The following is a 20,216-nucleotide window of genomic DNA, read 5'->3' on the forward strand; positions in this document are numbered from 1 at the left end:
TCCGCAACTCGGATTAGATTAATTGACCGACCTGTCCGGTGCCTTCGCCAATCAGATTGGGAAAATGGAGTCACAGCGCGCGCGGCTGGCCAATCAACGCAGCCGGAATCGCGCCGCATGTTATGCCTGCCATTCCACCATCTTTGGTGAGGGCAGAGCGATTATTTTGCCCTTAAGCAGCGCTGACAACGCTCCCCCTAGCGTGCCCGGCTGGCACTGCCTACGGGAGGGCCGCGCGGCCAAAAAGCCTCCCGTAGCCGCCATCGCGGCGCGCGGCATGCTGGGATCGCGGTGGGCGGGGCAGGGCGCGGGCGGCAGCGGGGGCCGGCGGGAGCCGCAGCGCCGCCGCCATGGTGAGGCCCGCGGCGGCCGGGGGGCGATGCCGCGTCATGGACGGGCCCGTGGGGCCGCGCTGGGCCGCGCGGGGACGGGAGGCCGGGAGGCCGGGACAAGACCCCGCTCGGCACCCTCTGGGGCGCCCGCCGGGCCCGAGTCCCACCTGCGCAGCCGATCCTGCTTCCGCGGGCCCCAAGCGAGGGGGCGGCTGTCACGGCTCCCGCCGCTCCCCGCAGCCCGGGTGCAGCCGGGTGGCACCGGCTCTGCCCCCTGCACAGCGTCCCCGGCCGGGCCGCGCGGCGGGTTCTTCCCCGCGCGGTTCGTGACGCACAAACCCCCGCGAGCCCCGTGCGCGCTGTGCGAGGCAGGGGCCAGCGGGGAGGCGAACGCGGGGCTCGCGAACGTGTTTTCAGCTGGACGGCGTTCAAGAAACCGGGGGGAGGCAGTTTCTTGAGAAAGCCCGGGGAGGGCTGTAGAACTTTATTTCAGCACACTGCAGAAGTGACGTTAATACCTTCTTGTCTGCTCTTGTCTTTTTTCCCTTGCTTAGTTCTCGTTTAATATGTTTGACCACCCCATCCCGCGGGTTTTCCAGAACCGCTTCTCGACTCAGTACCGTTGCTTCTCGGTATCCATGCTTGCCGGACCTAATGACAGGTCAGATGTGGAGAAAGGCGGGAAGAGTATGTGCTTGTTTTATTTTGATTAATAAACTGTTGAAGGTTATTTGTGAATAATATCGAGTAATACTGCTTTTGGCCAAGACCATAGACATTGTTGGACAGCACGGAGACATGCTGTTGGTGTGGGGTTTGAGCCAGAGCAGCACTGAGAGGCTGTAAGAAGGAAGAGAAGGATTTTTCTTTTATATTGCATTACTGTCTAATTAAAAATACAGTAAGGATTGAGTCCTGGATCTTTATCATTAGAAAAAAGCCCTTTTAAAATCTTGTCACTGTTATGAGTTATAGAAATTTCTGACTAAGAACTGTATTTTTTTTTTAACCTCAACTTGTTATAAGTTGACTTGAAGAAAGAAAACAGACTGTCCATGTTCCCTTTCAGAATCCCATCTCTCAGGCCAGTGCTGTGTTCTTTTGACTTGACATCAGTTGAAGGGGACATGTAAGCCCAAACAAATAAAAGTACTTTGGCGAAACATTTCTTTTAGTACTAGGTATTGTAAAATTTAGTTTTATCTAATTTCTGATTAAAACCTAAAATTCATGTGCTAGGAGGTGTATTTGTCATGGCTGATTCTACTGGCATCTCTTGCTCAGAAATTAGCTCAAGTTAGACTTTACAGAAAAAATAATCTCTCTGTATAGTCATACTTTGCATAATCTTGCTTTAACTCTCTTATTAATTTCTACAGTAATTATGCCACCATCTGCTTTGGATCAACTCAGTAAGTGCAAATGTTATTTTGGAATAAAAATAGTAGAAATGTAAACATATACGTATGCAAATATCCTTTTTTTTAAAAAAAATATATCCTAAAATTTGTCTTAAATAGACTGCATAAGACTAAATTGTTCAGAGGATATATTTAGGAGAGTGTTTTGTTTCTCTGAGTTAAAATATTCTGCCTCTCTTTAAGTACAGTCATCTGAAGTGTCAAGCTACTGGATGCATGAATCAATACTTAATAACTGTTAATAACATACACAATGTAATGATTACAGTTAATCTAGTAAATCATTAATCTCAGCCTACTTGGACACTTTTGTAAGAAAAAAAAACATTTGAAATGGGGGAAAGAATTGAATTAATGTTTTAAATGGTGATTGTTTCCTCTTTAAGTGGGATATTTTTCTTCTGAGTTTTGTCATTATGACAAATTCTTTAGTAAATAGATTAATTCAGGATTATTTTAAAAATAGGCAAAGGATGTTAGAATTCTTTTGTAGCTACCTGATAAGAGTCCCAGGGCATAACAATAGATTTTTCTTTCTTTTTTTCTTTTTGCTTAAAAAAAAAAAAAAGAAAAGAAAAAGCAAAATTTTTTCCTGTTTTGCACTCTGCCTGCTTATCTCTTAGCAGGAGAAGTGCAAGGAAGGCATTTAAAGCTCTGAGGGCAATGGTGCTGCTTTCTCTGCTGGGTTTGTGTTTTTGGGGAGTTGGAGCAATGGTTGGTGGGGGGATCTTCTCCTATACTCCGTGCCATTCTCTTTGTGACGTTCAATCTCTAAAAGTTTTGTAAATGTGTTAGTGGCTTTATAACAAATAAAAGCTTCTTTATTCTTCCTCACCAGGCCGACTTAATATTACCTACCCAATGTTGTTTAAGCTGACCAATAAAAATTCAGACCGAATGACGCACTGTGGAGTGCTGGAATTTGTGGCTGATGAGGGCATATGTTACCTTCCACACTGGGTGAGTTGTCTCATGCTGAACTGTCAGAACCAGAGGGGCAGGATTAATGAGTTGCTAGTTTAATATGAAGAGGCAAGTGGGGTGCTGAAATACACGTCCTCACTAGTCATGTTCCTGTAATTGCTTTCAGTTACAGCTTAAGTTTCCCTCTGTATGACTCTTAATTATGTAAAGCAGACTGCTTTTTAAGATGTCTCTGACTGTCGTCTTCCTGAAATTAAAACAGAAATAAACTGATAGATTTTGGGTAGGGTGACCCCAATGACCCCAATGCGTATAAGTATATTCAAGGAAATAATAATAATAATAAAAAATTCTGATGTGTTGATACTGGTTTGCATCTTTGTCTTTATTTTTGCAGATGATGCAGAACTTGCTGCTGGAAGAAGGAGGTCTGGTACAAGTGGAGAGTGTTAATCTTCAAGTTGCTACTTACTCAAAATTTCAGCCACAGAGTCCAGATTTTCTTGATATCACCAATCCCAAAGCTGTGTATCCTTCCTAATCAACTATGGAGCAGGGAACAAAGGTTTTCCCCCAAAACTGGGATGATGGAGCAGGGTCAGCTTTTCAGGTGTTGCTCATGCCTTTGCAGTAGCGGGTAACTACCACTGTTCTTTCTGAAGACAAAAAGGAGGGAGGGCTTTTGTTGCTCGAAGTGTATCCTGACGTGAGAAAACCTGCAGCTTGCCTTAAAGTCCAGTGAGTTTGAGTGTCCCATAGAATATCTACACAGGATGTTGTACTCTTTAATAATTACAGAAAGGCTGTGCAAGGCTCTCATGACTTTTAAACCACTCTGGTAAAGACCAGAGTTCTTTAAGTTAGTAATTTCAAAGCTTTGATGTAATATTCAATACAAATGTGTTTCATCTTAACATCCTCCAAAGATTAGAAAACGCATTGAGAAACTTTGCTTGTCTAACTACTGGAGATGTTATTGCCATCAACTACAATGAAAAGGTGTGGTATGCAACATCACCTGTGCAGGTTTAACTTGCATGTCATCAATCTGAGGAAGTTTTGCTCTGTGTAAAAAAAAAAAAAAAAAAAAAACAAAAAAACAAAAAAAACAAAAAAAACGCACAACAACAAAACAAAATCCCTGCATTTCAGTGTATTGCAGCCACTTAAGTACTTTGACTATGTCTTGTGAATACACTTTATAGATGAATATTAATGGATTAAGTTTTTGGCAGCCCATGTGCACATTCGATCAATTAGGACTACGCACAGTTTTGAGATGTTGCTGCAAAAATAATTAACACAGAGTTGTGTAATATTGCTGCCATGTAAATCCTGGGTGGTAGATTTCACAATCAGTTTTGTATTGAAAAACAGGGTCAATTAAATCCTTCTCCGAACTGCTATTTAGACTGTTCTTTCTCATTAGAGAAAACTTAATATGATGCTTTTGAAGTTCTTATAAATTGTGGGACAGAAATTATCCTGAAACTACAATTTGCTTTCAAAAACACAAGTTGAAAGCAAGAAGTAGATAGCTCTGGGATATAGCAATCTTATGTCTGGGTTACTACTCTTGTCCTCATATCCCTGTGGTGTCCAGTCCCCAATCTAAGGAGCATATGTTTCGATTTACTTCGAGTTTTCTGAAGGGAAGGGTTTAGCAATGCTTTTCTGTTACTTGAATAGTGCTCCCTTGTGCACAATCTTAAATTATTCATTACTGTTTCAGATCTATGAGCTTCGGGTAATGGAAACCAAACCAGATAAGGCTGTGTCCATCATAGAATGTGATATGAATGTAAGTTGAGGCTGTTGTGGAAAGTCTGCTTTATTGAGAACCCCTAAAAGGAGAAGGTTGTCCATTGATAGCACTGAATACCAAGCACCTCTCATGCTGTGGGACAGGTAAAATCAGATGAGGTGGGGAAGGTGAGTCATACAAGAGTTCCACTGTACCTCTGTAACCACACCTGTGGTATTGTGCTGCACTTAACATCCTACATCTTCAGGTGACTGCAGTGTCTAGAACCTAGTATGAATCTACATTCAACATACTGTCTTGTATGAAGAGTCTCATTTTATGGCCTTGTCTTGACTTTCAGTCTCCAACTGTATGTGGGCTCCTGTTCTCCCGATCCGTTTCAAGTATATGCAGAGACTCATCTCTGGGGCGAAGCTTAGTCTTTTTTTTTTTTGAATACAAATGTTTATTAAACCACAATTCTTTCTAGTTTAAAATGGAACAATGGTTTGTGGCGATCTGAGGAACAGATGTATAAAGTTTATACTTAAAAATATCAATCACAGTTATTTTCCTGTGTAAATAGGTGGATTTTGATGCTCCCTTGGGGTACAAAGAGCCAGAAAGAAATGCACAACATGAAGAGACCACAGTAAGTGAAAATTCTGTTTTTCAAAATGCATTTTCACCAGTGATCTGCCTTGGTTATAGGAGTTGGCTGCTCAGAACAATCCACTTAAACAGTTAAATAAACTTCCTGCCTTTTTTTTTTTTTGGTCAGAAATATATGGAAATGTTTTCATATCACAACATGCACATGCTGAAGAAACTTTTTTTTTTCACAGGATGTTGAAGCAGACCACAGTGGATATGTGAGTGACTTAGGATTTCGTGTAAGTCCTGTATTTCTGCTGTTTTCTGAATGTTGTAAATCGTGAGGGAAAGCGAAATCCATACTACTACATAATACCAGTACCTCTTCTTAGAGGTGTCCTTTGTTAACTGGTAGATATGTTTTTCACGTAGGAATTCCCGCAGCTGGAACTCCTACAACCTGCTTTTCAGAAAGTAGGTCACCTTTGTTGGTGCTTTGTGGTTCTCGTGGCCTGTAACCATATGACCTCAAAAGGCCAGTGTTCAAACAGGAGACTGAAATGTCTCCTACACCTAGGGATCATCAGCTTATTATATGTACTAAAAATAATCATACTGAGTCAAATAATTACTTTTTTTTTAAGGGAATATAATACTCCTGTGCAGTGTGCTTTAACAAGATATGGTTAATTTAAAACTCATCATATTTGTAATTCTGAGACATAATTATGTCTTGTACATGTGTAGGCATTCTCTGGTTCTGGGAACAGATTGGATGGCAAGAAGAAAGGTGTTGAGCCTAGTCCATCTCCAATTAAACCAGGAGACATTCGAAGGTATGTCTGTATCATTCAGTTTTCAGCAAGTGAAGGATGAGGGTGTAAGTGCACTGTTTTATACTGCAGGAAGAAAAGAAATAGCTAATTCCCTCAGGTATTTGCATATAAAAGTACATAATCTAATTTTCTAGACTATGATCTTCTCTGACTCCTTAAAGTGCAGATTTCAAATTAATAAACACTGCCAAAACTCCATTAGCTCTTGCTGTGTAGAAGGCAAGAAGACAGAAGCAGCAGGGGGTGATGGGCTGCTTTCAGGGAGGCAGAGAACAGACAATTTTCTAAAGTGAAGTTTGGCCTACAGTAAGATACTTTGAGTTGGCAGACAGCCAGAGACAGGCCATGTGATTTATTTTTTTTTTTCCCCCCTTAGAAGCAAGCCTTTAGATTCAGACTTAATAGAATGATCTTCTGGAAGTGGTGGGGGGATGTGGTTCCTGTGTTGCTTTTGCTTCAATTTGTATTTGTCTCGATAAAACTTGAACCCTTCCAGAAAAGGTGTCCTTGGCCCCACGAAAGCTGCAGACAGTATGGGAACATGCCCACAGCGAAGCTTCGCATCAACTTCAGTATCTGATTATTTCTTTCATGCCGTGCTTGCCTATCTTCAGAAAATAATGCAGTAATTTAGGATTATTTGGTAGTGAAAATTTTGCAGAGGGTGTCTGCATGTTATTGAAAGACATAGAATGGGTCTTGTTGTTTTCTGATGGATGTTTCATTGTATAAAATTTCTTCACTGTACTGTTTTAATGCTTCTTTTTCAGAGGAATACCCAATTATGACTTCAAGATTGGTAGAATCACATTCATTAGAAACTCACGTCCGTTAGTGAAGAAAGTTGAAGAGGTACATGAAGTTTGATCTTGGTAATCTTACACAGAATATGTGACAGATGAGACATCTGTCTGCAAAGCAGTCTGCATTGCTTGTCAATTCCAGCAGACCTGTTTGGAATAGCTCTCTTTTCTTATTTGATGATGTTGTATATCTGAGAGCAGAGCAATTGAGAAGATACAGCCAGGGAAAAAGTGAACAAGTTCTCTCCCAGTTGTATGTCCCCATATTTGCACTGCATTATTTTGTTCATTACTGTAGTTATGCTGCCTCATGGAGTTTAATGTAGTCTGGCCTCACCAGCTGATGGCTGGTGATGACTTTACTCGTCATGCAACCCAGAGAGGTAATCTGGAGTTGACAAAAAAAAATCCCCTTCTTTGGCAATAATTGCTTCTTGCTGAAGGCCAGTGGAACCATATCTGAGTTTGTGGTTGCTCTCTCTGTGCCAGACTTTTCACCAAAAACTGCTGTTAAAAATTGCTATTAGTTTCATACAGATGAAAGCAAGCTCTGATGTCCTTGCTGGTGGGAGATTAACCAGTGCTTGCTTACATTAAGCTGGTGAAAGGTCATTGAAACACTCACACTTTGTTGAAGGAAGAGTGGTTGCTATGCAGATATGGATGTGGAACATTGGCAGTCTGTAGCAGCCCTGACAGGGTGCTCTTTCTGGTGGTTATTCAGCTTGTATCACACAAGCAGTGAGCAAAGAGAAACAAATAACAACCTTCTCTCCTTTCTTTATTCAGGATGAATCTGGAAGCCGGTTTATTGCCTTTTCGGGAGAAGGTCAGTCCCTGCGCAAAAAGGGAAGAAAACCATAAGTTGTGGAACCTTCAGTCAGTTAGGAGGAAAATAAAATAACAATTGCAGCATATTGGACCTTAATTTTTGCAGTTGAGAGAACATTTTGCAATGCAGGAGCACTTTACTGATTTTGTTTTCTTGTTTAAAAATGGAGCTTAAGACTGTCTTAACTTTCAGCTGGGAATTAAGTTGTAGGAAGCAGTGTTCGAAGCAGTGTTTTTTTGTATGTTTTGGAAAGAGGTAGAGTTTCTCTCATGTTAACGTGGGAAGCAAAACCAGTGAATTCTGCCTTACTAAAGGTCCAGTCCATAGACTACATCCTACCCTATAAAACCCGTGTGACAATGGCCTTGTGTCGCTTTGTGTTTGATTTTCTCTGTGTAATTGTGCCACAGTTTCCGATCACCTTGTTGGTGTGGTGCAAAGGAAGATTAAGGGGGGTGAGTGCCGGCAGGCCTTGGCACAGGGGGATCTGCACTGAGCACCAGGCGCTGTGGGTCACGCCGCTCCCTGCTGCGTTGGTGTTCAGGGTTAATTAACACCGTGGCGTTTCCATGGCCTGGGGACTGTACGAGCCTGAGGGGGCCAGGCCGTTGTGTGCAGGGCACAGTAGAACAAAGCTCCTCTGCTCCACGCGCTGCCGCGCCCCGTCCCTGCGCGCTCTATGGCCGCGCCGCCAGCGCACTCCTTACGTCACGGACATGCAGCTTGCGTCATGGACACGCCACCCTACGTCACGATTTCCTCCGCGCGCTGCCATTGGCTCTGCGGCGCAAAGCGTTGCGCTTTGTCTCGGCGCTCCCCATTGGCGAGGCGAGGCCGGACCCTCCGCAAGCGGCGCGGCGATTGGCGGGCTGCGCGGCGGGCGGCATGGCGGGCAGCGAGGCGTGGCGGGTGAGCGGCCGCGGCACCGGGAGGGCAGCGACGGGGCCGGGCCCGCGCTGAGCGCCCCGCGTCTCTGCCCGCAGCCGCCGCGCCCGTGCGAGGACTACTGGGCCGAGTGGAAGCGGTGCCGCGGGCTGCGCCACGCCTTCCACCACTACTACGCGCACGGGGAGCGGCCGCAGTGCGCGCAGTGGCGGGAGGACTACGCAGCCTGCCGCGCCTGGGAGAGCGGCGGGGGCGCCGCCGCCAAGGTACCGCCCCCGGCCTGCGGGGAGCGCGGGGACCGTTGGGCGCGAGGCGGGAAACGCCGGGACGGAGGCGGGAAACGGGCCGTACGGCCCGTTTCCCGCCTCCGTCCCGGCGTTTCCCGCCCTCCCGTTTGCCCCTGGAAGCATCCGCGCAAACGCACGGGGCAGCTCTGCACTAACCCTTCATCACCGCAGAACAAACCCGGTGCGGAGACGAGCAGCGCCTGCCTTTTAGGCAGCCAGGGCAAGCTCTGGGCCAGGGGAGCACTGTGGCTTTCCTTGTAACTGGGGGAATGGAAAGCAAAATGTAATTAAAAGCCTGTCTGCTGGCACTGGGGCTTTGTGGCTTGGTTTAGCATGGTAGGTTTCCACGCCTGGTTTTATTTCAGTCAATTTGGGAAGGAGCCTGGGTGAACATCCAGTGTTTTTCTGGATGCTGTTTCTTTCTGTGTTTCAGGAAGCTTTGTGCAAGAGTGAAAGATCTCGAGTGATGGAAAAACAGAAATATGCTCCAGTGTGGACACTCAGGAAGAGCCCCCCACCAGACTGGTACCTCCCCCTCGACCACAACAAACCAGAGTAGCAAGACTATTCTGCCAGGGTCGGTCAGTAGACAATGCACAACACAGGAAAAATGCTGCTTTGGTTTTCTCTCTATGATACCACTCTAGCTCTGCCCTGTATAGTTGTCCACCAGTTAATTCAAGTACTATTGGAAGTTTATTTAAACAGTCAGTGTTTCTAAAGGATGAATTCAATGTGTAATTTACTTCTGATTTCTTCCTGCTGTCTCACACTTCAGAAACTCTTCTCAGCACTTGAGATGCAAGCAAACAGATCTCAAAAGCATGTGTGATCCAACTGCCCTTCCTCAGCAGTGACTCCCTGACGTGCTGGTGTTACACATGCTGGAGCACGGCAGCACTCAAGGGCTGCACTGGAGAAAACAAGAGCCAGGATTCCTCCTTGCCAGTGCAGGACAATCCTAACCACCGGCATTTCGAAGGCATCACACGGCTTCACTGTTGTCGTACTTCAGGGAGTCTCATGTGATGGCATTAAACTGCCCTTGGACAGCGGTGCTTGGTCTTTTTAAATGTCTGTGGCAATATTCAGAGTTACTACAAAAATAAAAGCTTAAATGATTGAAAAGAGGTCACTTTCATTTTAAGCAAATACTGTTAAAAATAGAAACTTTCTATAATATTACTTACACGCCAAGTACATGCTAAACTTACTGCAATACAAAGCAACAAAATAAAGTCCCTTATTTCTGGCGCTATCACAGAATGTTTCCCATCCATTTTGCATCCATTATATACATAGATACTTAGCTAAGTTTGAATAAAAGAAAGGCAGGAAAAACAGCTACTACCTCTCTTCTAATGCAGACTCTAAGGTAATCACTGTGCCTCTCTTTTTCATAGCATAGAAGTCTTAAATGCTCTAGTTTGTGCAGAACAAAATAATACTGCTCAGAAACATATGCAGGCATGACAGTAATAAGCCAACAGAGAAGATACTGAGTAACATACTGCTTCCTTGCCTTGTTGTGGTATGGCATGGAATACAGTGGAACAATTTTGTCAGATGCTTTATTACCTAAAGGTAGCTGGTTTTAAAGAAAAACATTTCACAATGCTGGACATTTGTTTTTTTAATACAGTCACACACCTACAAGGTTTTAAACTGCAACAGGAATCATTCATTCTCTTTTCTTCTTCACCCGGCTGAGTGTTTCATATCCAATGAACAATAAATCCTTCCCGTGTTAGTGTGTATACACCTTGGTGATATCAATGCATTTTCCTTCGGGAGGATCGTAATCAGGAAGTGGAGGGGTGTAATTAGGTCCTTCCCTCTCAAAGGGAAAAAGTCCTTCATCTCGTTTTATTGCCGCTTGATACAACTCTTCAGATTCAAGGCGCAGCTCCTTTAATGCTGCTTGCTGAGATGCAACGAGAGTTTGAATTGCTTTCTTCTCTGCCTCGTCTTGTTTCTGCTTGTACAGAGACCACTTTTTCATAAGCAGAACCCTTCTTTCAGTCTCCTCAGAAGACAGAGGTGGAAGACTTCGCACTCTGATAAGGAATAAAACATTGTAATAGAGAATTTTCTTGAACCCTGAAGAGCAAATGACCAAAAAAACAGAACAACAACAAAAAAGCTCATAGCGAAAGACAGCCTTAGTTACCTGTTGCTTTCCAAGTATTTAGGTGGTGTCACAAAATCTTCAATTGGAATCATTTCTTGGGCAGCTTTTTCCAACTTTCTTATCTTCTTCTTCATGCGCTCCTTCTGTGCTTGCTCTCTCTTTACATCTACTTTCTTCTTCTTTTTGGGTTGTGCTCTAGCAAGGGAAATCATCACACAAATGAAACAAGGAATGTTCTCACTGAACTCAGTACCAGCAAATTGCACTTCAGCTTCACTTTTCTAGAGACCATGGTCCCTTTCTATTGCCCAATTTGGTCCCTATTGAAATTTCAACTATTTAATAAAATAATATAACTTCCAGCACAATGTCATGTGTTTTATGAGATTTAGGAAGTTCCACTAAAATTGACATGGAACTTGTTTCCAAATAGCTCAGAGTGCAACAGAGCTGAAACAGGTATATCTTCAAAGACTCACATTATCTAACATTGAAACACAATGATTTTATACAGGTTTTTAAAATTTCCATACTTGAAGCCAAATTCAGGGTGCAGACATTACCCATCTGTCGTCCTTATCCACACAGTATATGCAAGAGAACATACGACCCCACCACAAAAGCTAATCCTCACAGTATTCCTGCAGGACAGCATTTCTGCTTTACAGGTGGGAACTTTTGTACTAAAGTATTTTCAGTTCAGCTAGTTTTTCCATTTCAACTGCCGCTCAAAGTAGACTTATGCAGCACAGCCTAAATCTGAACATCTCCAACCACATTATGTGGCTGAGGAAGCAAGTAAACACAACTTAAGTGCAACAGTTCAAGCCATGATTTTATGGGTTAGCAAGAGCCCAACAGCTGTAGCTGCTTTTATATATAATGTCCCACTGCAAACATGTACATTAAAAAAGTAATTTGGACTTGGAGAAACCCATGTTGCTGTAAGTCCCCGTAGCTGGACGGAAGCTGCAGTCACCTCATGGGGAGCGACGCATTAAACGCCAGCAGCGACGTCTGCCAGTGGCTCCCTCGAGACTGAACTGCCTGGGGCAGCCACGAACTGAAGAAATAAAAGAAACATAAACTATTAGGAAGAAACACGAAGTACTCGATTTCCCATCCATTTGGGAAACTGCACAAAATGCTCATTAAAGTCACAGAGAACAACGAGTTTTGAATCATCCTTGGCTACTTCAGCCACGACTGCAGCCCAGGGCACCGCGAGATGAACAACCTCCCCCGCAGGTGACTGGAGCCCCGCTCTGGGCCGTCCAACGCGGTGGATCCCGACGGGCCCAAGGAACAACCTCGGCTTCCAGCGACGCCGTCTCCCACCTGCGAGGCACCGGCCCCGGCCCTGGCCCCGACACCGACCCCGACCCCGGCCCCCACCCCCGCCCCGGCCCCCGCCCCCGCCCCGACCCCGACCCCCGCCCCGGCCCCGGCCCCGGCCCCGGCCGCCCCTACCTGCACCGGGCCCCGCAGAGCCCCCGACCCGCCGCCGCCAGCATGGCGGCCGCCATGGCGGTGCGGTGCGCCGCCGAGCGCTCCCCAGTGCTCCCGCCACTCGCGTTCCGCCTCGCAAAGGTTCCGGCGCCGAGGTCCGTCCCCTGCGCGGCGGGCGCCCCCCGCCCCGCTCCGCCCGCGCGCTCCTCGGGCGGCCGATGCGTCCCGGGGGCCGCGGGGCCCCTCCCGCCGCGCGCGGCCCGGGCTGGGACAATCCCCCGCGCGCGCCCAGGCGCCCCCCGCGCTGCCGCCGCCGCCCGGCAGGGGGCGCCGCCGCCGCCGCGCCCCGCCCCGCCCCGCCCGCCGCCGCCATGGGGGCGGGGCGCGGCGCCTCGCGGGATCTCGCCCCCCGCGCGGCCCAGGCCGGGGGAACGCTGGGGCTCGGGGGCGGCTGTTTCCCGCCGGGCCGGTTAGGCGGTTGCCAGGCGCCGAGTTCCGGCGTTGCCGGGGAGCCGAGCGGGGGATGCGGCCGGGCGGCGGCGGCCGCGGCTGTGGCTCGGGCGGCGCCGGGACATGGAGCGGCGCTGAGGCGGCCCCGGCCGGCGGAGGGGGCGGGCGCAGCGGAGCGCGGCGGCGGCGGCGGCAGCAGCAGCACCGGCGGCGGCAGCGGGAGCAGCAGCAGCCCATGGTGGCCGGCGGCCGCTGAGCTCGGCCGCGCGGAGCGGCGCCGCAGGCGGCCCGGGCGGAGCCGCCCTGGGGTCCCGGGGGCCGCGGCCGGCGGCGGCCCCGTGCGGGCCACGATGAAGCTGCTGAAGCCGACGTGGGTCAACCACAATGGTGAGGGCGGCGGCAGGTGCCGCGGGGCAGGTGCGCGGCGGCCGCGCCGGGCCGGGCCCGCGGGGGGCGCACGTGGGGGCGGCCGCCCGCGGCCTTTGTGGCGCTGCCCCGCGCGGCGCCGCCGGGGCCGCGGGCAGGGCACGGGCGGCGCCGCGGGGTCGCGCCGGGACGGCCCGAGCTGCGGCCGCAACAAGTTTTGGAGCGGCGGCTCCGCGGGGGAGCCGGCCCGGCCCGGGCCTCCGGGAAACGAAACGTCCCGCCGCGGAGGGAGGCGCCGGGCGCGGCGGCCGTTGGGGACCGTTGGGGCGGTGGCCGTGGTGCCCGCGCGGCCCCGGAGCGGCGGTTTGACCCGAGCAAACGCTGGGGATGGCGGCGGAGGGCCCGCTCGTGCGCGTGGCTGTCGCCGGCGCGGGTCCCGCCGCGTCCCTCGTGGCCGCGGGTTAAAGGCCCCGGGTGGATACGGTCTGGCCCGGCCTGCGGCGCCGCCGGTGCCCGCAGCCCTTGGGAACGGCTGTTCTGACACTAGCTGGAACTTGTGGAGTTTGCACAGTGCCTTGGCTGCCCCCTCTAATGGTGCCGTGGGGGTCGGTGAGCTGAAACACCTCAGAGTTAGTGTGTTTAGATCCAGCAATCCACAGTGTTCTAGTTCAGGGAGTGCAGTATCAATGTTATGGATTTGCTCTGCTTCCTTCTCACTCTGAGGAGGAGTTTGTGTCATCCTGGTGTAGCAGTAAGAAGTGGTCCTGCATATGAAGAGCTCCTATTTGAGTGCTTGAACTTCGTCCTCCAATTCACACATATAGCAGTATGTTGACTGCAAATCCTGTGCACTAATATAAATGCCTTAGTTGGACCTGCCTAGTTTTCATCTAGAACAGAGCCCAGGCTGTGCAATTTGGGGAACTTTGCTCTGAGTTGAAAAGCAGAGGTGCAGCTTTACAGCTAGCTCTCCGTGGGCCTTGTTATCTTTGTAATGGTGTCCCTGGCTCGAGAACTGGAGCTACTCGAGCCTAAAACTGCAGTTCATGTGTTTCTGTATAACCCTAACGCGGCTGCATGGTCAGCAGATGAACAAAGATCCCTAATAAAGGGTCATCCTGAACGGAGAGAAATGTGAAAGTAGTTTACTTTGGGATATGTTTTACAGTTTTACTCAGTTAATCTGAAAGAGAAGCATTTAAAATTTGCATCTTTGGCTGCGGAAGGGTAAACTGTCCTGTGCCTCTCTGGATCTTGGGATTAATGGAAGCCTATTTGCAAAAAGCTGGATAAAGACTTTTGACTGAAATATATAGAGATCACATAGGTATGACAGTTCTGTAACTACTTTCCCTATTTCTGTAAGTGATGCTTCAGTATTTGAAAACTGTAGCAACTTCAGAGTATTTCTAACCATTTTTGATACCAGTTTATGGACTGGTAGCTAGCATCCATGCGAGGCAATTCACAGCTGCGTTCTCTTTATAGACCGCTGTGATGCTTTGCTGGTGGTTAATGCACTAGACAGGGCCTTGGTAGTTCTGAATTTTATTTCCTTTTCTGCCACTATCTTGCTAGGATGAGCTTGGGGAAGTCACTTTGTCTTATTTTTGCCACCTTCAGGGGATCACTGACTTTCTCTGTAAAATGCTTTAAGATCTACTAACATACAGGACAGTGCAAGACTCACGTGTTCTTATCCTTGGGGCAAGGGGGGCAGGATGAAACTGGTGAGGTTGGTTGGCCCTTGTTAACACATGAAGGTTCTGCATCCTGCAGGCATCGCTGAATGCAAAGCCTCCCGTCGTTTTAATGCACTTACGTATTTGCACTGACACTTATCTAGAGTCAGGGCAAAGATTATTCAAACTGTATGTGCTAGAGACTCGCTGTGATCGTTTTTTCTTTTCACTTTTCCCTGTCAGAAGAGGCGGCTTCATTGTAGCTCGTGTATGAGCGGGGATCCCGAAAGCAGGACTGGCTGTGCTGCACACCGATTCACAGTGCTGCCATTCCTGCCTTTCCCTTTCCCCTCAGTTTTGGGATTGTCGTTTTCTTGAATGGGCTAGAATGAGTGTGGTGATTCTTGCAGGCCTACATAGAAATCAGAAGTCAGTGCCAGATTATCACATGGGAATCCTGGTCGGTGCGAGCGGGACCTGTGCGTGGCTTGGCGGAGATGCTGTGCATTTGCTATAAAAGCACTTTAACACACTTTGGTTCTGCAGCTTTTTGTCTCAGAGTTATTAATGTTGTCTTATCTGAGTACTTACTGGAAATGTTTCTTCAAATGCATTTTCAGTAAGCCTTTCACACTGTTGAAGGGGGGTTACTAGGTTTCACAGAAAATTCCTGTTGTTGACTTGTTGACTTGTTGTCTGTGACATTTCTTTTGCTCAGAGCAGGTTGAGCGTATTGAAAACTGCAATTTCATATGTGAGGATAAAAGGAAACCTGTAAAATATAATAGAGTGATTCTCCTTCCCAGTTTCTTTCACTCAGCATCTATGTAAGGATGCATCACACATCCGCCAGCTGAATTTACGTATTTTATTCATCATTCTGTGAGGGCCCCTGTCCTTCAATGTGGGTGCTGAACCCTCCAGAAGGTCCCTTGTGATTCAGAGAAGCTCTTGCAAACCCCAAGGTGCAGTTTGTGTATAACAATTCACAGCATTGTGGCCTGCTTTTGTTTAAATGTAGGGCATAGAGTTTATTACCTCTTCAAGGTATAATGGCGGAATGTAAATATTTGAATTGATTTATGAGTCAGATGTTATGTACTAGACGGGCTGGAAGCAAAATAAATAGAAACTCATTCATATTGTGGTAGAAAGTCACTGAAAATTGGCTCTGTAGTTCATTGGTTGTTGCCTTAAGGTTAAATAACAAACAAAATTGACATAATATTTGAAGATAACATTTAAAACTTAGAGGGGGGGGAGGCTTTCCTTGAATTTAAGCCATCTTGTCAAGCTTTTTTTCTAAGCTTGTTTCACTATTCATATTTCATTAAATATATATATTTGGGTTCTTTAAGCAAAAAAATCTGAGGTGAACTCTATTAATCTCAGTATATGATAAGGTGGTCTCTGGTTTGGTCCCTGGTTTGCTTTCTGTGTGTAGTGTGATGCTGGGAACTTTGATCATTTAAACTCCCCCTCCCGTTTTTTTTTTTTCTTTAAAGAGAATATTATGAGAGGAGGAGTGTTTTATGAGTGACTTAAATTGCAGTGTCAGTGTTCAAGTTGGTTACCTTTCCTTCAGTTATTTGTGGGAAACTTAAAATTTCTCCATTGGCCTGAGTATCCAAAGAATAGGAAAGCACTTATTCAACTTTAAAAGAGGGTTCTTGTGCCCTTTGGCTCATTTCAGCAGGGTTGAGCAGTGTAGTCGGATAAAGGAAGAAACAGACCTAGAGGAGGAAGTGGTTACTATCAAATAATGGCTCCTTTCCTCTATTTTGAGAAAATGACAGAAGTGAGGAAAAAATCCTGTATCTGTGATCAGTTTGTAAACCAGAAGTACTGTGTAGCAAACTCTTAATAGCTTTAACCTGTGACAGTTATCTGCCACTGTAAACGATGTTACCCTGATAACTGTACCAGGCAAGAAGAATCACTCCCCAAAATGACTTTGTCGTGCTGGATTTCTGTCCTTAGCCAGCTCATCTATGTTCTCTCTCTCTCTAATCATTTTACATCTCCAGCTCTATATAAGTATTGTTTACTTTGGCAACTAAAAAACAACAACAACAATAAAACTTCAACAATCATTAGATTATTCTGTGTTTTAAGGCATGCAGAAAACACTGAAGTGTTTTGAGCAAACAGTGATTAAGAACCATCAAGAATTTCCTTTTAGATTTTAAAAGAATTAATATACACTCACAAGTATGCACTTCTTTATTAGAAATTCCTTTTTCTAAATCTAAATGTCTAATTTAATCAAGACAAGCTCTGATTCTCAATTGCCAAAAACCTGGGAACACATGCAGCTCTTGGAACAGGACAGTGTTTCCTTATCAGGGGACAGGGCAGATTTGCCTTATCGGAGGTGTGTATCGGTACTCGCACCTCTTACCACTAGCTTGGAGACTTTGAAGTGCCTCTGGGCAGTCCACGTGGTTTTGGCCTATCTCTCCTCGTGTGTGTGACTCTAACAGAGCTGATTTGAAACTTCATGTGGCGTTTGTGCTAAATGGGAGCTGAATTTGTTTGCAACTTTGATACGCTGCTTTCTGATAAATAGTAAAGGTCTAACTCCCTCTGAAAATGAGCGACTTTCAAGCTCAATCATTTTTAGTGGGGATTGGCTTGCATGTCCAAAAAAAAAAAAAAGGGACTCTGCAAAGGGACTGCCTTGCCTAACTCTAGAAGTGCTGTATGAGTCCTTTCGGAGCGCTCTGAACACTTTAATTTGCTCTACTTTAAATACATAAAGTTACAGGATCTCCTGCCTTTAACTTTTATCACACTGCTTTTTCTGCTTTTTTACAAATACAAAATACCACCTGTACTGTTTTGTTGTCAAAAACCAGCCTGTTGTTACTAAGTGACTGTCTTTCATAGCATAAGCAAAAGTGCTATTTTGTGTTTGCCTGAGGTGAGTTGCTGCTTTTCCACGGTGTGCTGATGAGCAGGGAGTTTGGAAGGGACCATAAGTGCGCTCAGGTAGCACATCCCCAACGGTGGCTGCATGCAGACCTTCTACCCCTGAAACGCTTCACCTCGTTGCTCCGTTCTGTGCAGGTGGCCAAGTCCTTGACCTTTGTGTGTATGAGCAAGTGCCACTTGCCCATGCGGTGCCATCTGGTTTCCCTTGGGCATCATGTGCACGAGCTGTGTTCTCTTTTGCCTTTCATATGAAACTCCACCACTTGCATGGAAATACAGAGCAGACCTGAGAGTGTCTAGGGCTATATTTGGAGCTCCTCCACTGACTGTTACGGAGAAGATCTCCTTTTTAAGTAATGAATGAGTTGATAGTGTTTATCCATTTTAAAGATAATAAAACAGACAAACCTTGTGCCAGCAGAGCAGGGAACAAATGCAAAAAAAAAACAAAAAAAACCTAGCTCAGCTTGTAGATCTAGTAGGTAGCTGTTTCCTGCAGACATCTAAGCGAGACTGCTGCTGTGCTTGGCTCTGCTCTTAAGCAGCAGGTAAGTTGTATGTGGCTAGAGGCAGCAGCGGGACCTGGACAGCCCATGGTCTTGTGTGAGCTGGTCACCTCATCTCAAGATGCGCTTCCGTGTTCTTCCACTGATGACATTTGTGGTTGAAGTAAAGCGCAAGAACAGCTGTGTAGTGCATGATTAATCATATTACCCACAGACCTTAGAGCAGCTTCTAAAGAAATTAGAAATAAAATCCAGATTGGCCTGGAAGTAGTATTTCATCCAAGTTAGAAATATTTTGTTGTCTATCTTGGCACTTTGTAGTTACCGTTTGTGTTTTGAATGCAGCAAGATGTTCACTAGAATAAGGTGTAACAAATGGAGAGTTTTTTTGAGACTGGGTGTAGTTTGACAGATTTTCTGTATTTGGAAAATGGAAGACTAATCTGTAGAAGCTCCACGTCTCTACCTGGGCATAATAAAATAATGTTTCCATTGGGGGAAAGCATAGCTGTCAGAGTACGGGTTAACCTTACTTCAATTTGCTAAATTTCTTCAACCCCATTTGTGCAGCTGCACAAAAACTTTCTTCAGGAAGAGGAAGCTTCTCTTGGGGAATTGTGCTCTTGGGATAAGGCAGAAATTGGAAGTACTAGGATAGCTTTAAGACATAGCAAAGAAAAACATAATTGCATCTTATGAGCTCCTATGATCTTATAAAAGACAGTCTAATATTTTAGTAAAGCCTATAGTCTTTTGGCTTTAGTAATGTCACATATTGTAGGTACTAAGTCTCCAACTTCTAGCTTCAAATGTGGATTTCTTTAGTTTATTACTTACAAATTGAAACAAATGAGCATGTACGCTCATAAAGGTAATTCAGAAGGGAATAACATTATTTTGTAATTTTGTGACACACACATAGTTATTTCAGTTATTCAGAATGTACATTATATCTATTTTGCCCAAATAATGAGAAGCCAAATAAAAACTGTCTACCAAATACAAAATTGTAATATTCATAAGTGTAATTTTAAGATGTGAAAATTACAGTGCCCCCTGCTTACCGATGTTCTTCTGCTAGCAGTTCCTGTCCCTTCTGATTTGGTGGGCAATCATTCTCCAGCTTTGTGAGTGATACCTAATCTGCTATAAGCAAAATGAACCAGGCTCGTTCAAGTCAAAGTCTTTGATAAGTGGAGGGAGCACTTGCCTGATCCCCAGTCCCTCGTCTGGGATTGTTGGCACAGATGGAAAAGTGGCCTTTCCCACCACAAGCTCTATAGAATGGCCTGTTTTCATAAGTGTTAGGGTGTTAGGGTGGTGTTTTTTTTTTTTTTTAAGCTAGTCTAAACGATCTACAGACATTATTTAAGGGAACTTCTTTATCTTGGGAAGGGTAAAATAAATGTTTATTTTCTGTCAGTGCTTCTCAAAATATTCAGCTTCTCCCTGTGTGTTACAATGAAGGTAGTAGAATAAAGGATAGATGCAGGCTCAACAACACAAAGAGAGGTCGTAGCTAAACACCAGCTTGTGTGTTTTATGTGGTTTAAAGGACATGGAAGGAATGCGGATCGAGTGCCATCTTTCTGTACTTACGGTCTCTGCTTGGTTGTTGTTAAAATTTTAAGGGAAATCACATGTCAGGGATGCAATAAGAATCCAAATAAAATAAAGGTTAAAACGAATCAACATAGAAGTTGCTCAAACAGAATGCATATCCCTCAGCAAGTAAGAAATACTGATGTTTATTGTGGTTTTGTTTTTTTTTATTAATTTAATGTCAGGGAATTCAGATGCCATAGTGACAGCATAAAATGTATGGTTGGATAAACTGGATAAGTTCTCCAAGTTTTTAGCTATTGCATCTTAACACACCATGACAAAACAATGCAAGTATAAATATACATGGAAAAATTATCAAATAACCTTGGCAAGTGAGTTGTGGTTCCTTTGGCCACTAAGACAAACTGCCATCTTTCATAGTGGCAGCCTTGCCATCTTGCTTGCAGAAGCAGTCCTGTTTGTAAAGAGCTCAGG

General features: G+C 45.8%; 4 protein-coding genes across 6 annotated transcripts in view; 3 read left to right on the forward strand and 1 right to left on the reverse strand.

Moving 5' to 3' along the window:
* Positions 1–870: 870 nt before the first annotated feature.
* Positions 871–7,848, forward strand: UFD1 (ubiquitin recognition factor in ER associated degradation 1). 2 transcript variants are annotated; one of them, XM_010218743.2, is made up of 11 exons: positions 871–1,019; positions 1,712–1,744; positions 2,592–2,713; positions 3,075–3,205; positions 3,604–3,676; positions 4,410–4,478; positions 5,008–5,073; positions 5,267–5,314; positions 5,763–5,851; positions 6,622–6,703; positions 7,444–7,848. In XM_010218743.2, the coding sequence occupies exons 1-11, from the start codon at positions 899–901 to the stop codon at positions 7,516–7,518; spliced, it is 909 nt and encodes a 302-aa protein (XP_010217045.1). In that variant the 5' UTR covers positions 871–898; the 3' UTR covers positions 7,519–7,848. The 2 variants fall into 2 exon arrangements, with proteins under 2 accessions (XP_010217045.1, XP_010217050.1); XM_010218748.2 differs by having other exon boundaries at positions 871–993.
* Positions 7,849–8,291: 443 nt separating this feature from the next.
* CUNH22orf39 (chromosome unknown C22orf39 homolog) lies at positions 8,292–9,786 on the forward strand. The gene is made up of 4 exons (XM_088532214.1): positions 8,292–8,395; positions 8,470–8,637; positions 9,092–9,239; positions 9,437–9,786. The coding sequence occupies exons 1-3, from the start codon at positions 8,372–8,374 to the stop codon at positions 9,215–9,217; spliced, it is 318 nt and encodes a 105-aa protein (XP_088388340.1). The 5' UTR covers positions 8,292–8,371; the 3' UTR covers positions 9,218–9,239; positions 9,437–9,786.
* A 599-nt stretch (positions 9,787–10,385) lies between these two features.
* Positions 10,386–12,386, reverse strand: MRPL40 (mitochondrial ribosomal protein L40). Its single transcript, XM_088532215.1, has 4 exons — positions 12,260–12,386; positions 11,769–11,852; positions 10,829–10,984; positions 10,386–10,715 (listed from the first exon to the last, which is right to left on the reverse strand). Exons 1-4 carry the CDS (start codon positions 12,313–12,315, stop codon positions 10,406–10,408), a joined length of 606 nt encoding a protein of 201 aa, XP_088388341.1. The 5' UTR covers positions 12,316–12,386; the 3' UTR covers positions 10,386–10,405.
* A 597-nt stretch (positions 12,387–12,983) lies between these two features.
* HIRA (histone cell cycle regulator) overlaps positions 12,984–20,216 on the forward strand; it is a 32,094-nt gene continuing 24,861 nt past the window's right edge. For both annotated transcript variants that reach the window (XM_088532325.1, XM_088532326.1), the window contains exon 1: positions 12,984–13,075. In XM_088532325.1, coding sequence (XP_088388451.1) covers positions 13,039–13,075 — 37 coding nt within the window. In that variant the 5' untranslated portion in view covers positions 12,984–13,038. The remainder of the gene's footprint in view (positions 13,076–20,216) is intronic.

The sequence above is a fragment of the Tinamus guttatus genome, unplaced genomic scaffold (assembly GCF_059628265.1).
Source record: "Tinamus guttatus ecotype Peru unplaced genomic scaffold, ASM5962826v1 Tinamus_guttatus_pri_ptg000459l, whole genome shotgun sequence".
Taxonomy (NCBI): Eukaryota; Metazoa; Chordata; class Aves; order Tinamiformes; family Tinamidae; genus Tinamus; species Tinamus guttatus.